Source organism: Rhinoraja longicauda, chromosome 34 (genome assembly GCF_053455715.1).
Source record: "Rhinoraja longicauda isolate Sanriku21f chromosome 34, sRhiLon1.1, whole genome shotgun sequence".
NCBI lineage: Eukaryota > Metazoa > Chordata > Chondrichthyes > Rajiformes > Arhynchobatidae > Rhinoraja > Rhinoraja longicauda.
Genome location: NC_135986.1, coordinates 18,360,566 through 18,378,014, shown reverse-complemented (window position 1 = coordinate 18,378,014; position 17,449 = coordinate 18,360,566). Strand labels below are relative to the sequence as shown.

General features: G+C 55.1%; 1 protein-coding gene across 1 annotated transcript in view; it reads right to left on the bottom strand.

Annotated features, from left to right (window-relative positions):
* Positions 1-527: 527 nt before the first annotated feature.
* The window catches only part of LOC144609618 (neurexin-2-beta-like), an 84,544-nt gene continuing 67,622 nt past the window's right edge, over positions 528-17,449 (bottom strand). Inside the window, exon 6 of the mRNA XM_078428116.1 lies at positions 528-1,423. Coding sequence (XP_078284242.1) covers positions 567-1,423 — 857 coding nt within the window. The 3' untranslated portion in view covers positions 528-566. The remainder of the gene's footprint in view (positions 1,424-17,449) is intronic.

Genomic DNA, 17,449 nt, shown 5'->3' with positions numbered 1-17,449 from the left:
AGAGTGGGCAGAGGGGGGGGGCTGAGCAGAGGGGGCAGAGGGGGAGAGTGAGGGGGCAGAGGGGAGGGATAAAGGGGGAAGAGGGGCGGGTGGGACAGGAAGGAGAGGGGAGGGGGAGCGGAGGGAGGTAAAGAGGACTGAGGGGAGGTGGACCGAGGGAGAGGTGTGGGGATGGAGAGGGGCGGGGGGGGAGGGGAGGATGGAGGGAGGTTAATGGGGCAGGGAGAGGGGAGGATGGAGAGGGGCGGGGGAGGGGAGGATGGAGGGAGGTTAATGGGGCAGGGAGAGGGGAGGATGGAGAGGGGCGGGGGGGGAGGGGAGGATGGAGGGAGGTTAATGGGGCAGGGAGATGGGAGGGAGAGTGATGATGGGAGTGGAGAAGTTAAGGTGGAGGTGAGGAATGGGATAGGGGGTGGAGGAGAGGATGATATTGGGGAGAGTGGGAATAGGGTGGGGAGGGAGGGGAGTTGTTGGGGAGGGAGGGGGAGGGAGTTTTGAGTGAGTTTTGCTCCCCCTTGCCCCCCGCCCCCTTGCTCGCCCGCCCGCCCGCCTGCCGTGCCGGCTGCTCAGACATAATACTCCTTGTCCTTGTTCCTCTTGGCCTTGGCCTTGCTGCCACTGGGAGGGGTGGCGTTGGCAGCACTGGGGGTCTTGTCTTTCAGGAGGGCCCCGTTGCTCTGGGCTGAGTTGCTGATGTAGTTGCGACTCTGGTCTACCTGGTACGATCCCTCATCGCGGTTGCGATACTTGTACATGGCGTAGAGAAGGATGAGGATGCAGAGGGCAGCGGCTGCCACGATCCCCACAACCATGCCCGTCGTACTGCTGGACTCACGGATCACCTCCACAGCTCCAGGGGCCCCGGGCCCACTAGGCCGGGCTGTGGGCAGACGGGGGCCACCGGTTACCGAGGGCCGGCGTGCCTGGCGACCCCCCGACGGCTGGGTGGGCAGGGCGGGGGCTCGAGGGTGGTCTCGGGTGTTGAGTTTGCCGGCTGGGAGTTTGCGGATCATGTCGGGGGAGGCGGAGGTGGGGACCGGGGTGGCGGGGGGAGAGCCGGCGGGGACGGGCAGGGAGCGGGCGGGGGAGGCCGGGGAGACCGGGCCCCCACCCAGCAACGTGCGGTCCGTCACTAGGGGGAACGTGGAGTAAAAGTCCTCGTCGTCACTCGGGGGGAAGCTGGAGTCAAACAGCTCTCCGGAGCCCAGGCCCGAAGCCACCAGCACCTCATCACAGTCGTCCTCCCGCCCCGACAGGCAGGGCCCCAGCTCAGGGCCCGGGACACTCAGCGACTCGCGGGTGGCCTGGGCACCTGGAGACAGTGGCCGCAACGTCGGTGCCGGCCCCACAAACGGGGAACGGGTGACCAGAGACGCCACCTCCACACCGTCCTCTGTGATTATGGGCAGAATGAGCTCACCTCCTGTAGGGCAGAGACGGGCACAAGTGAGGACCTACACACCGCCTCGCACACTCACGCCTCACACACTCACACACACTCACACACTCACACACACACACCTCACACCACCACTTCCACACTGTGATTATGGGCAGAATGAGCTCACCTCCTGTAGGGCAGAGACGGGCACAAGTGAGGACCTACACACCGCCTCGCACACTCACACCTCACACACTCACTCCTCACACACTCACACACACACACCTCACACCACCACTTCCACACTGTGATTATGGGCAGAATGAGCTCACCTCCTGTAGGGCAGAGACGGGCACAAATGAAGACCTACACACCCACGCCTCGCACACTCACACCTCACACACACACACACACACACACACACGCCTCACACACTCACGCCTCACACACCCACTTCCACACTGTCCTCTGTGATTATGGGCAGAATGAGCTCACCTCCTGTAGGGCAGAGACGGGCACAAGTGAGGACCTACACACCGCCTCGCACACTCACGCCTCACACACTCACACACACGCCTCACACACTCACTCCTCACACACACACGCCTCACACCTCCACACCATCCTCTGTGATTATGGGCAGAATGAGCTCACCTCCTGTAGGGCAGAGACGGGCACAAGTGAGGACCTACACACCCACGCCTCGCACACTCACGCCTCACACACCTCACACACTCACACACTCACACACACACGCCTCACACACCCACTTCCACACTGTCCTCTGTGATTATGGGCAGAATGAGCTCACCTCCTGTAGGGCAGAGACGGGCACAAGTGAGGACCTACACCCACACCTCACACACACACGCCTCACACACGCCTCACTCACTCACATCACTCCTCACACACCCACGCCCCACACACTCACTCACTCACATCACTCCTCACACATCACTCCTCACACACCCACGCCTCACACACTCACGCCCCACACACGCCTCACACACTCACTCACTCACTCACTCACATCACTCCTCACACACCCACGCCCCACACACGCCTCACACACTCACTCACTCACATCGCTCCTCACACACCCACTCCTCACTCACCCACTCACTCATACACCCCTCATCTCCTGTGGGACAGAGACGGAGGCAAGTGAGGACCTACACCCACTTCTCGCACACTCCTCACACCTCACACCACTCCTCACTCCTCAAGCATTTGCTCACTCACTCACTCACTGACTGTGGGACATAGACAGGCACAAGTGAGGGTCAACACTTACTCCTCACACCTCACTCACCCACTCACTCCTCACTCACTCACTCACTCACTCACTCACTCACTCACTCACTCACTCACTCACTCACTCACTCACTCACTCACTCACTCACTCACTCACTCACTCACTCACTCACTCACTCACTCACTCACTCCTCACTCACTCACGCACTCCTCACTCACTCCTCACACCTCACTCACTCACTCACCCACTCACTCACTCACTCCTCACTCACCCACTCACTCCTCACTCACTCACTCACTCACTCACTCACTCACTCACTCACTCACTCACTCACTCACTCACTCACTCACTCACTCTCACTCACTCACTCACTCACTCACTCACTCACTCACTCACTCACTCACTCACTCACTCATTCACTCACTCACTCACTCACTCCTCACTCACTCCTCACTTACTCACTCACTCACTCACTCCTCACTCACTCCTCACTCACTCACTCACCACTCACTCACTCACTCACTCACTCACTCACTCACTCACTCACTCACTCACTCACTCACTCACTCACTCACTCCTCACTCACCACTCACTCACTCACTCACTCACTCACTCCTCACTCACCACTCACTCACTCACTCACTCACTCACTCACTCACTCACTCACTCACTCACTCACTCACTCACTCACTCACTCACTCACTCCTCACTCACTCACTCCCTCACTCACTCACTCCTCACTCACTCACTCCTCACACACTCCTCTCCCACTCACTCCCTCACCCACTCACTCACTCACTCCTCACTCACTCCCTCACTCACTCACTCCTCAATCACTACTCACTCACTCACTCACTCGCTCCTCACTCACTCCTCACTCACTCACTCACTCACTCACTCCTCACTCACTCACTCCTCACTCACTCACTCACTCACTCACTCACTCACTCACTCACTCACTCACTCACTCACTCACTCACTCACTCGCTCCTCACTCACTCACTCACTCACTCACCCACCCACTCACTCACTCACTCACTCACTCCCTCACTCCTCCCTCACTCCTCACTCACTCCTCACTCACTCACTCACTCACTCACTCCTCACCCACTCACTCCTCACACACTCACTCCTCACACCACTCCTCACTCCTCACTCACTCCTCATTCCTCACACACTCCTCACACCACTACTCACTCACTCACTCACTCACTCACTCACTCACTCACTCACTCACTCACTCACTCACTCACTCACTCACTCACTCACTCACTCACTCACTCCTCACTCACTCCTCACACCACTCACTCCTCACAGTAACACAGAGCTACCCTCAGTCCCACCACAACTCCCTTACGTTTACAATCCACATCTACTTTGTTTGACTACAGAAAGAAACAACGTTGTTTTATTTAATTAGCCTTTAACGATTATCCTTTTCTCTCTCTCCCTCTCTCTAATAAACAGACGCCTATCGCATGTCTTTGAAAGAATCACGGATAACAGGCAACTTACATCAACAAATTGGCCGTGTGATTATTGCATGAAGAAAAACAGAATTACAAAAAAGAAAGTTGCATAAGAATTTCCTGGGACAAGATCATCTCTTTCAGCGACAGATTCTGAAACTAATTTTCTCCATTTCTTTTTTTAAAAAAAACAATGCTTGATGTTGAAATGCGAGTTTCACAGTTATATTTTCATCCTTTTTTTTCCCTTGCCCTCCCTCCCTCCCTCCTTCCCTTCTTCCACCCCTCCCCGCCCCACTCCCGCCCCCCAACATCTGACTCAGGGCTCACTGCTCCCGCGCTACCTCTCTCTCTCCCTCACGCCCAGCACTGGCACCAACGTTACAGGCCAACTAACCCCTGTCCCCCTCACGCCCCAGCACTGGCACCAGCGTTACAGGCCAACTAACCCCTGGGAAGGGCAGCCACACAGAGCCAGGACCCCCCCTGGGAGACAGGGCCAGTACCGCCCCTCCCCTGCCACACAGGTCCAGTACCCCTCCCCTGGGAGACGGGGCACCGAGGAGATGGGAGACGGTCGTGGGTAGACAGTAGTGGGGACAGAGGGTGCGGGCGGGAGTGAAGGTGGGCTCTGGGTCTGGTTTGCTGGGGTTGTTGGGAGCACTCGCTGAGTCTAAAGGCCGGGAGGCCTGGGTTTGTCGGGTGAATAAGGGGCAGTGTTGCTGTTCCCTGAAGCCCCAGATGGACACGGATAGGATGTAGTAGGAGGCAGGAAGACTGGTGGGAGAACTGGGAAGGGGGAGGGGATGGAGAGGTAGAGCAGGGACTACGTGAAGTTAGAGAAGTCAATCTTTAACTGAGTTCCCTGAAGCCTGAAAGGGAATCTGGAATTAACTGCCCCACCAAATGGTGCTTTGTGTAGATCTGACAGAGGTCCATAACATACAGAACTGTACAGCACAGGAACAGGCCCTTCGGCCCACAATATCTGTGCCCAACGTGCCAAGTTAAACTAATCTCTGCCTGCACATGATCCATTTCCATCCATTCCATGATCCAAGAGCAGATCTAAAAGCAATATCTGGAGTTATTTAGGATCCACCTCCACTATCTGGCAGTCCACTCCAGGCACCCATCATGCTCACGATGAAACATGTCCTCACACCTGGTTGGACAGGTATATGGACAGGACAGGTTCAGAGGGATATGGGCCAAACATGGGCAGGTGGGCACCAGTGTCAATGGGGTACGTTGGTCGGGATGTTTCCGTGCTGTGTGACTTCATGAATATTTCTTTTAAACTTTGCCCCACTCACCTAAAGGATCTATCGAGTGACACAGAAACAGTCCCCTGGGCCCAACCTGCCCACACTGACCAACATGTCCCATCTACACTAGTGATGTATGTGTTTGGACATGTGTGTTAGGAGCCTCCGTAACCATTATACTGACGGCTCTCAAAGACACTTCCATTGACTGCCCCAAGTTCCTCCGTCCTCATGCCTTCCTCCACAGTGAAAACACAGGAGAAATTTCTCATTGAGGCCCTACTCAAACTCCTGTGTTTCCGCACAGAGTTGACTGCTTTGATTCACTCTCTAGTTACCCTTTTCCCCTTTTTGTGATAAATCTCCCTGGATTATCCTGAATCATCCATATAGCTACCTGCCTGCTCTCTATTAGACATTTCCACCCTGTGAGAAAGGTTCTGACTGTCTACCCTATCTGTGCCTCTCAGAATATTATATACTTCCCTCAAGTGTATCTGACGTTTCACGGAAAACAATCCAAGTCCATCCAACCTCTCCCTGTAACTGGAGCCCTCTAATCCACCCTCTCCCTGTACTGGAGCCCTCTAATCCAACCTCTCCCTGTAACTGGAGCCCTCTAATCCAACCTCTCCCTGTAACTGGAACCCTCTAATCCAACCTCTCCCTGTAATTGGAGCCCTCTAATCCAACCTCTCCCTGTAACTGGAGCCCTCTAATCCAACCTCTCCCTGTAATTGGAGCCCTCTAATCCAGGCAGTGTTCTGGTACACCTCCTCTGCACTCTCTCCAACCTCTCCCTGTAACTGAAGCCCTCTAATCCAACCTCTCCCTGTAACTGGAGCCCTCTAATCCAGGCAGTGTTCTGGTACACCTCCTCTGCACTCTCTCCAACCTCTCCCTGTAACTGGAGCCCTCTAATCCAACCTCTCCCTGTAACTGGAGCCCTCTAATCCAACCTCTCCCTGTAGCTGGAGCCCTCTAATCCAACCTCCCCCTGTAGCTGGAGCCCTCTAATCCAACCTCTCCCTGTAGCTGGAGCCCTCTAATCCACCCTCCCCCTGTAACTGGAGCCCTCTAATCCAACCTCTCCCTGTAGCTGGAGCCCTCTAATCCAACCTCTCCCTGTAGCTGGAGCCCTCTAATCCAGGCAGTGTTCTGGTACACCTCCTCTGCACTCTCTCCAACCTCTCCCTGTAACTGAAGCCCTCTAATCCAACCTCTCCCTGTAACTGAAGCCCTCTAATCCAACCTCTCCCTGTAGCTCACACCCTCTAATCCAACCTCTCCCTGTAGCTCACACCCTCTAATCCAGGCAGTGTTCTGGTATACCTCCTCTGTACCCTCTCCAACCTCTCCCTGTAGCTCACACCCTCTAATCCAACCTCTCCCTGTAGCTCACACCCTCTAATCCAGACAGCGTCCTGGTATACCTCCTCTGTACCCTCTCCAACCTCTCCCTGTAGCTCACACCCTCTAATCCAACCTCTCCCTGTAGCTCACACCCTCTAATCCAGGCAGCGTCCTGGTACACCTCCTCTGCACCCTCTCCAAAGCCTCTACATCCTGTAATGAGATGACCACAACTGTGCACGACTCTCCAACTTTGAGCTGCTACAGGACGTGACTCTTGACCAATGAAGGCAGGCGTACCATACCATACCATACCATACCATACGCCTTCTTTACCACTCTACTTGTGTTGTCACTTTCAGGGAGCTATGAACTTGGACATCAAGGCCGTTAGAGGTCTGACCATTTAGTGTGTACTTTCCCTGATATCCAACCTCCTAAAGTGCAACACATCACATTTGCTTGGATTAAACTCTGCCTGTCATATCTATGACTATCTGCATCCTGCTGGATCATTTGACAGCCCGCTTCACTATCTGCAGCAATTTTAATGAACTATATTTATCTTCCACAACTATATTTAGATCCATATTTAAGTCAGTCATTTATACATATATATATATATATATATATACCACAAACAACAGAGGTCCCAGCACAGACCTCTGTGGAACTTCACTGGCCCCAGACCTCCAGCCTGGTTAACCTCCTTCCACCTCAACCCTCTGACTTCCATGGGTTAACCAGTTCTGAATCCAAACCAGCAAGTAGTCATGGATCCCATGTATCTTCATCGTTTGGATTCGCCCATCTTGAGGGACCTCGTGTGATGCTTTACCAATGTCTATGTAGACAAATGCCTCTCTCCTGTCTTCATCCTCCCTCCTCAACCAGCTCTACCACCTTTGTCAGACATGACCTGCCGTGAACAAAGCCGCGATGACTATCCCTAGATGACCTGATAGGGCAGATGCTCACAATCTATTTCCCAGGGCAGCTAATTCCAGAATTAGAGGGCACGTGTTTAAGGTGAGAGGGAAGAAATTTAAAGGAGACCCGAGGGGCAACATTTCCACATAGGGTTTATTCGGACCAAGCTGCCTGGGGAAGTGGTTGAGGCAGATAAAAGACACCTGGGCAGGTACATGGATAGGAAAGGCCGTCACAAAGTGCTGGAGTAACTCAGCGAGTCATGCGGCATCTCTGGAGAACAAGGATAGGTGACATTTTGGGTCGGGAGATCTGAAGAAGGGTCCTGACTCGAAACATCACCCATCCTTTATCTCCAGAGATGCCGCCTGGCCCCTATCGTTGTTGGCATCCATGTGCACCCGGCCAGGACGAGGCTCATCCACGCCTCCTGCAACCTCGCCTGCTGTCTGTGGAGTTTGCACGTTCTCCTGGTGACAGAGTGGGTTTTTTCCGGGTGCTTCGGTCTCCCACATCCCAAAGATGTAAATTGCCCCCCAGTGTGTAGGAGTGTGGTAGAATCTGGGGGAGGTCGATGGGAATGTCAGGAGACTGGATTAGTGGGAGAGTTCATGGGTGAATGGGATCACGTTGTGAACCAGTGTTAACTGTGGGCTGGTCTCTGGCCTTGTGGGGAAATCTGGGGTCAAAATCACACGTGCAAAGCACTCCGCTCACACTTACTACTGCAGGTACCCTAGTGCAGACCTCACACGCACCCACACACACACCCCACACACACACCCACACACACAGGAACCCCTCTGCCCACATGTACCAAAGCCCACGCCCAAGTCACCTCACCCCGGCTAACTTTGTGTTCAGAATTATTTTTTAAATACCTTCCAACCCGCAAAAAAAGGACGAAAATTAATTTCAGAGCACACATATTGACAGTCAGTATAGAGGGGGGGCCCTGGTGACACACATCACCTTCAATCTTCAGTCTCAGATTTCAAAGTCCAATCCACATGAGCTGTGCCCAAACCTTCCCACCACCAATGACAGGCACAGTTCCACCGTGCCCACGGCAGGAAGGCAGGTCGGGGCGGGCAGGGGAGAGAGGGGGGGTCAGGGCGGGCAGGGGCGGAGAGAGGGGGAGGGAGAGGGGGTCAGGGCGGGCAGGGGAGAGAGGGGGAGGGAAAGGGGGAGAGAGAGGGGGAGAGAGAGGGGGAGGTCAGGGCGGGGAGTGGGCGAGAAAGATGGGGACGGAGAGGGGGAGGTCAGGGTGGGGAGAGAGAGGGGGAGGGGAGGGAGAGGTCGGGGGGGCAGGTGCGGGGAGAGGGGGAGAGAGAGGGGGAGGGAGGGGCCGTGACCTTGATGGGGGTCTTCATCGAGCTGAGGTGCAGATGGTGTTTCCACTTGAGGGTGAGACCAGATACGGTGTCAGACCAACCCCACTAACCCTGTGAATGTCAGGGGATGGGTGGGGAGATGTGGAGGTGCTCTCACAGAAGGGGTGATGCGTGGGAGGGTGTGACAAGGGGTGAACCCACCCACAGAGGGGTGGGTGTGGGGACAGAAGGGTGGGTGTGGGGACAGAGGGGTGGGTGTGGGGACAGAGGGGTGGGTGTGGGGACAGAGGGGTGGGTGTGGGGGCAGAGGGTTGGGTGGGGGTACAGAGGGGTGGGTGGGGGTACAGAGGGGTGGGTGTGGGGGCAGAGGGTTGGGTGGGGGTACAGAGGGGTGGGTGGGGGTACAGAGGGGTGGGTGTGGGGACAGAGAGGTGGGTGGGGGTACAGAGGGGTGGGTGTGGGGGCAGAGGGTTGGGTGGGGGTACAGAGGGGTGGGTGTGGGGACAGAGAGGTGGGTGGGGGTACAGAGGGGTGGGTGTGGGGGCAGAGGGTTGGGTGGGGGTACAGAGGGGTGGGTGTGGGGACAGAGAGGTGGGTGGGGGTACAGAGGGGTGGGTGTGGGGACAGAGAGGTGGGTTGGGGTACAGAGGGGTGGGTGTGGGGACAGAGAGGTGGGTGGGGGGACAGAGAGGTGGGTGGGGGTACAGAGGGGTGGGTGTGGGGACAGAGAGGTGGGTGGGGGTACAGAGAGGTGGGTGGGGGTACAGAGGGGTGGGTGTGGGGACAGAGAGGTGGGTGGGGGTACAGAAGGTTGGGTGGGGGTACAGAGGGGTGGGTGTGGGGGTAGAGGGTTGGATGATGAGGTGTGGGGATAATGTTGGAGCAGGCCATTCGGCCCTAAAGCCACTCCGCCAGTCTATGTAAGGGGTGATCTACCTGACACAACATTCCTTTAATCTCCAGGAAACGCCCGGTCTCTGCTTTGAGTGCGGCTGTAGAGAGGAGCTGTGTTTGAGTGAGTGGACACGGGCTGATGGAGAGTGGGCGGGGCCTGATGGAGAGTGGGCGGGGCCTGATGGAGAGTGGGCGGGGCCTGATGGAGAGTGGGCGGGGCCTGATGGAGAATGGACGCGGGCTGATGGAGAGTGGACGGGGACTGATGGAGAGTGGACGGGGGCTGATGGAGAGTGGACACGGGCTGATGGAGAGTGGACGTGGGCTGATGGAGAGTGGACACGGGCTGATGGAGAGTGGGCGTGGGCTGATGGAGAGTGGACGTGGGCTGATGGAGAGTGGACGGGGGCTGATGGAGAGTGGACGGGGGCTGATGGAGAGTGGACGGGAGCTGATGGACAGTGGACATGGGCTGATGGAGAGTGGGCGGGGCCTGATGGAGAGTGGACGGGGGCTGATGGAGAGTGGACACGGGCTGATGGAGAGTGGGCGTGGGCTGATGGAGAGTGGACACGGGCTGATGGACAGTGGACGTGGGCTGATGGAGAGTGGACGGGGACTGATGGAGAGTGGACTGGGGCTGATGGAGAGTGGGCGTTGGCTGATGGACAGAGTGGACACGGGCTGATGGAGAGTGGACACGGGCTGATGGAGAGTGGACACGGGCTGATGGAGAGTGGACGGAGGCTGATGGTGAGTGGACACGGGCTGATGGAGAGTGGACACGGGCTGATGGAGAGTGGACTGGGGCTGATGGAGAGTAGACGTGGGCTGATGGAGAGTAGACACGGGCTGATGGAGAGTGGACACGGGCTGATGGAGAGTGGACACGGGCTGATGGAGAGTGGACACGGGCTGATGGAGAGTGGACACGGGCTGATGGAGAGTGGACGTGGGCTGATGGTGAGTGGACACGGGCTGATGGAGAGTGGACACGGGCTGATGGAGAGTGGACTGGGGCTGATGGAGAGTGGACACGGGCTGATGGAGAGTGGACGGGAGCTGATGGAGAGTGGACGGGGGCTGATGGAGAGTGGACACGGGCTGATGGAGAGTGGACGTGGGCTGATGGAGAGTGGACACGGGCTGATGGAGAGTGGACACGGGCTGATGGTGAGTGGACGGGGGCTGATGGAGAGTGGGAGGGGCCTGATGGAGAGTGGGCGGGGCCTGATGGAGAGTGGACACGGGCTGATGGAGAGTGGACGGGGGCTGATGGTGAGTGGACTGAGGCTGATGGTGAGTGGACGTGGGCTGATGGACAGAGTGGACACGGGCTGATGGAGAGTGGACGTGGGCTGATGGAGAGTGGACGTGGGCTGATGGACAGAGTGGACACGGGCTGATGGAGAGTGGACACGGGCTGATGGAGAGTGGACGGGGCCTGATGGCGAGTGGACGGGGACTGATGGAGAGTGGACACGGGCTGATGGAGAGTAGACACGGGCTGATGGAGAGTGGACGGGGACTGATGGAGAGTGGACGGGGACTGATGGAGAGTGGACACGGGCTGATGGAGAGTGGGCGTTGGCTGATGGACAGAGTGGACACGGGCTGATGGTGAGTGGGCGTGGGCGGATGGAGAGTGGACGGGGGCTGATGGAGAGTGGACACGGGCTGATGGAGAGTGGACACGGACTGATGGTGAGTGGACACGGGCTGATGGAGAGTGGACACGGGCTGATGGAGAGTGGACACGGGCTGATGGAGAGTGGACTGGGGCTGATGGAGAGTAGACGTGGGCTGATGGAGAGTGGACACGGGCTGATGGTGAGTGGGCGTGGGCGGATGGAGAGTGGACGGGGGCTGATGGAGAGTGGACGGGGGCTGATGGAGAGTGGACGGGGGCTGATGGAGAGTGGACGGGGGCTGATGGAGAGTGGGCGGGGGCGGATGGAGAGTGGACGGGGGCTGATGGAGAGTGGGCGGGGGCGGATGGAGAGTGGACGGGGGCTGATGGAGAGTGGGCGGGGGCGGATGGAGAGTGGACGGGACGGGCTCTATACGGGGAACATGCCCACATCGCTCACGTTCCCTGCTTCCTGCATCCGTGGTGACACGACACTGGCCGGAGATTTAAGCATGAACACTTTAACAAGGAATGAGCACAGGACCTGTGGATTCTCCCCCAAAAAATTCACCCCAGTTTTGAAATATCAGCCATCTTTGTTTGTTGATGAGGTTCACAGCACATCTACATTGTGAGAAAGTGTTCTATTGAAGGGGGAACAAATGAAAGTTGAACGGTTGGTTATGCACCAGTGACCCTGTGACTGAGCAGCATCTGTAGGCCAAAGGTCTTCTGCTTGCTGCTCTGCTTCATTCAACCAGCCCTGGGGTTCACCCCCCCCCCCCTGTAAACATGCCCCATGAGTAGCTGGGAGACCTACCTTCCTCCTGAACCATACGCCCACGCCAATCTGTCCGACCCCCTCCTCCCCAGCTCACAGTGATGACACAGTTCAGAAGACCATAAGATATCGGAGCAGGATTTGGCCATTCGGCCCATCAAGTCTACCCCGCCATTGGATCATGGCTGATCCATCTCTCCCTCTCAACCCCATTCTCCTGCCTTCTCCCCATAACCCCCAACACCCATAATAACCAAGACCCTGACTTGGCCTCCACAGCCGTCTGTGGCAACGAATTCGAAATTCAGATTAGTCTACAACACTGGTCATCGGCCGAGAGGCTGCAATGAGTCCACTGGAACGGACTGGGTATCTGTAATCCTTCCTCTGCTGTGAGGAATTCGGTGACACCACAGTCAGAGACTCGTTGGGAGTTTTATGGGACCTTGATTGGGTAATAACCTGAGCTTTTCCTGTGGAAATTAACAGTTGCAAGCTGAGGTAATTAGCCTTGTTAGTACAAACAGTCGCAGGGCACTGCCAGTGTGGCGGGCGGGCGGGTGGGCAGGTAACAATATTAATGTTGCACCGTACAAACAGCCCACAGGCCTGACGTGATAGAGGTGCCAATGCTCTTTCTCGTCTATAATTTAGTTTGTTTTCCTCAGTGATAAATCTCTTGAGTTGTGAGCATGGAGAAGGCTGTGCTGGACAGCTCCAGCCCCAGCCTGATCACATCCAGACCCTGCTCCTTCACGTACAAACATTGGAAGGATGCTGACTCACAACGTCACCTATCCACGCTCTCCACAGATGCTGCCTGACCCGCTGAGTTACTCCAGCACTCTGTGAAACGTCACCTATCCATGTTCTCCACAGATGCTGCCTGACCCGCTGAGTTACTCCGGCACTCTGTGAAACGTCACCTATCCATGTTCTCCACAGATGCTGCCTGACCCGCTGAGTTACTCCAGCACTCTGTGCCTTGATACAACTTCACCAATGTAGGAGGGATGCAGCTGTGCACAGATGTTCCAGCTGTGCACAGATGTTCCAGCTGTGCACAGATGTTCCAGCTGTCAACAATCCATTAAACATCGTGCATTCCCTCCATACACAGTACCGTTGCCTGACCAGATATAACCCCCAACGGCATGAACACTGAATGCTCCAATTTGTGTAACCTGTATCACCTCCCCCCTCCCCTGTGTCCCAGCTGGAACAGCACCCATGACCATATACATAAGAACACAATGAGGCCATTCAGCCCATCGAGTCCACTCTGCCATTCAACCAAGACACCTTTCTCTCTTCCCTCTCCCCCTCATCCTATATTCCTTCCTCTGGCTTCACAATTTGCAACTCTATCTCACATCTCCTACTTTCATCTCTGGTCTTTGTCCCAACATCTACCTAACTTGATTTCTCCCAGAAGGAGAATGCACCCAGTCTTTTACCCAGAGTAGGGGGATCAAGAACCAGTGGACATAGGTTTAAAGTGAGAGAGGAAAGATTTAATAGGAACCTGAGGGACAACATTTCCACACAGAGGCTGGTGGATGTGTGGAACGAGGTGCCGGAGGAGGTAGTTGAGGCAGGGACTATAACCACATTTAAAAGACACTTGGACAGGTACATGTGTAGGAAGGAACTGCAGCTGCTGCTTTAAACTGAAGATAGACATAGGTTGTTGGAGTAACTCAGCGGGACAAGCAGCATCTCTGGAGAGAAGGAATGGATGACGTTTCGGATCGAGACTCTTCTTCTGAAGAAGGGTCTCAACCCAGAAACGCCACCCATTCCTTCTCTCCAGAGATGCTGCCTGTCCCGCTGAGTTACTCCAACAACCTATGTCTATCTTCAGTTTAAAGCAGCATCTGCAGTTCCTTCCTACACAGGTTTGTAGGTTAATTGGCTTCTGTAAATTGCCCCTCGTGTGTTGGCACTGGATGGGAAAGTGGGCTAACATAGGACTAGTGTACGGGGTGATCGATGGTCGGTGTGGACCGGTGGGCCAAAGAGCCTGTTTCCATGCTGTATCTCTAAATCTACAACTAAATAAAACTCGATCTGCAAGTTCTCTCTAAGGAACGCATGACTTGGTCAAGGTCTCATCAGAACTCCCCTTGCCTTCCGAACAAGCAGTCTTTTGAAAAAGATCAATATTCATGGTGCTGTTATTGAACTACTTAAGACGGCAGCTGATATTAAATGGGAACCATTGAGTTACATGCTGGGAGCTCAGAATTATTAGATAACACAGACAGGTTTATTAGATTTGTGGCTGGGAACGCACCACACGATGGCTTTATTACTTCTGTGATTGAGAACGTTATTAAATTGGCTGAGAAATCTTTGTTACGTGGCCCACTATGATTATTGGATAGAATGGCCCGTGATAAATATACCAATGGAACTGGGACTCTGGTCATGGTGATTACACTGGGCACTACACTGGGCACTACACTGGGCACTACACTGGTGTTACACTGGGCACTACACTGGGCACTACACTGGGCACTACACTGGGCACTACACTGGGCATTACACTGGGCACTACACTGGGCACTACACTGGGCATTATACTGGGCACTGCACTGAGCATTACACTGGGCATTACACTGGGCACTACACTGGGCACTACACTGGGCACTGCACTGAGCACTACACTGGGCACTACACTGGGCGTTATACTGGGATTACACTGGGCATTACACTGGGCGTTACACTGGGCACTACACTGGGATTACACTGGGCACTACACTGGGCACTGCATTTGGGCACTGCAATGGGCATTACACTGGGCACTACACTGGGATTACACTGGGCATTATTCTGGTGTTACACTGGGCACTGCACTGAGCACTACACTGGGCATTATACTGGGATTACACTGGGCATTACACTGGGCGTTACACTGGGCACTACACTGGGCATTATTCTGGTGTTACACTGGGCACTGCACTAAGCCCTACACTGGGCATTATACTGGGATTACACTGGGCACTACACTGGGCATTATTCTGGTGTTACACTTGGCACTGCAATGAGCACTATACTGGGCACTGCACTGGGCACTGCACTGGGCATTACACTGGGCACTACACTGGGCATTACACTGGGCACTGCACTGGGCATTACGCTGGGCACTACACTAGGCATTACACTGGGCACTGCACTGGGCATTACACTGGGCACTACACTGGGCAGTACACTGGGCATTATACTGGGCACTGCACTGAGCATTACACTGGGCATTACACTGGGCACTACACTGGGCACTACACTGGGCACTGCACTGAGCACTACACTGGGCACTACACTGGGCGTTATACTGGGATTACACTGGGCATTACACTGGGCACTGCACTGGGCATTACGCTGGGCACTACACTGGGCATTACACTGGGCACTGCACTGGGCATTACGCTGGCATCACAATGGGCACTGCACTGGGCATTACACTGGGCACTGCAATGGGCATTACACTGGGCACTACACTGGGCACTACACTGGGCATTATACTGGGCACTGCACTGAGCATTACACTGGGCATTACACTGGGCACTACACTGGGCACTACACTGGGCACTGCACTGAGCACTACACTGGGCACTACACTGGGCGTTATACTGGGATTACACTGGGCATTACACTGGGCATTACACTGGGCACTACACTGGGATTACACTGGGCACTACACTGGGCACTGCATTTGGGCACTGCAATGGGCATTACACTGGGCACTACACTGGGATTACACTGGGCATTATTCTGGTGTTACACTGGGCACTGCACTGAGCACTACACTGGGCATTATACTGGGATTACACTGGGCATTACACTGGGCGTTACACTGGGCACTACACTGGGCATTATTCTGGTGTTACACTGGGCACTGCACTAAGCCCTACACTGGGCACTACACTGGGCATTATTCTGGTGTTACACTTGGCACTGCAATGAGCACTATACTGGGCACTGCACTGGGCACTGCACTGGGCATTACACTGGGCACTACACTGGGCATTACACTGGGCACTGCACTGGGCATTACGCTGGGCACTACACTGGGCATTACACTGGGCACTGCACTGGGCATTACGCTGGCATCACAATGGGCACTGCACTGGGCATTACACTGGGCACTGCAATGGGCATTACACTGGGCACTGCACTGGGCACTGCACTGAGCATTACACTGGGCACTACACAGGGCATTACTGGTGCCAAGATGGCACAATGGGCAATACTGCAACATTGGTGAGCATTACTTTGGGATACTGTAATAGAGTGGAACAGTCTGTGTAGACACATAGTCTCTTATCCACAGTAGGGGAATCCAGAACCAAAGGTCATACATTTCAGGTGAAGGGGGAAAGATTTAATAGGAACCCGAGAGGTGTGACCTTTTCACACAGAGGGTGGTGGGTGTATGAAACAAGCTGCCTGGGGAAATCGTTGAGGCAGGGACTATCGCATCTCGCAGGTTTACTTGCATGATCACTAAAGTGACAATGGTGAGTAAGGTGGGCCTACAATTGTCACGCCATCGTGTACCGTTTTGGCTGAAGTTCAGTCACAAACAAGATAACAAACGAGAGTTTTAGTATATAGACGGACCAAATGCAAGCAGTTGGGACTAACGAAGATGGGACATGTTGGTTGGTGCAGGCAAGTTGGGCCGAATGGCCTGTTTCTGCGCTGAATCACTCTACTGGTGCCAGGATGGCAGAGTGGGCATCACTGGTGGCAGGGTGGGCATAACTGCAGTGTGATAGAGGGTATTACTGGTACCAGAGTGGGCATTACTGGTACATGATAGTGGGCATTACTGGTACCAGAGTGGGCATTACTGGTACATGATAGTGGGCATTACTGGTACCAGAGTGGGCATTACTGGTGCCAGAGTGGGCATTACTGGTGCCAGAGTGGGCATTACTGGTGCCAGAGTGGGCATTACTGGTGCATGATAGTGGGCATTACTGGTGCCAGAGTGGGCATCACTGGTGGAAGGGTGGGCATAACTGGAGTGTGATAGTGGGCATTACTGGTACCAGAGTGGGCATTACTGGTGTGTGATAGTGGGCATTACTGGTACCAGAGTGGGCATTACTGGTGCCAGAGTGGGCATTACTGGTGCCAGAGTGGGCA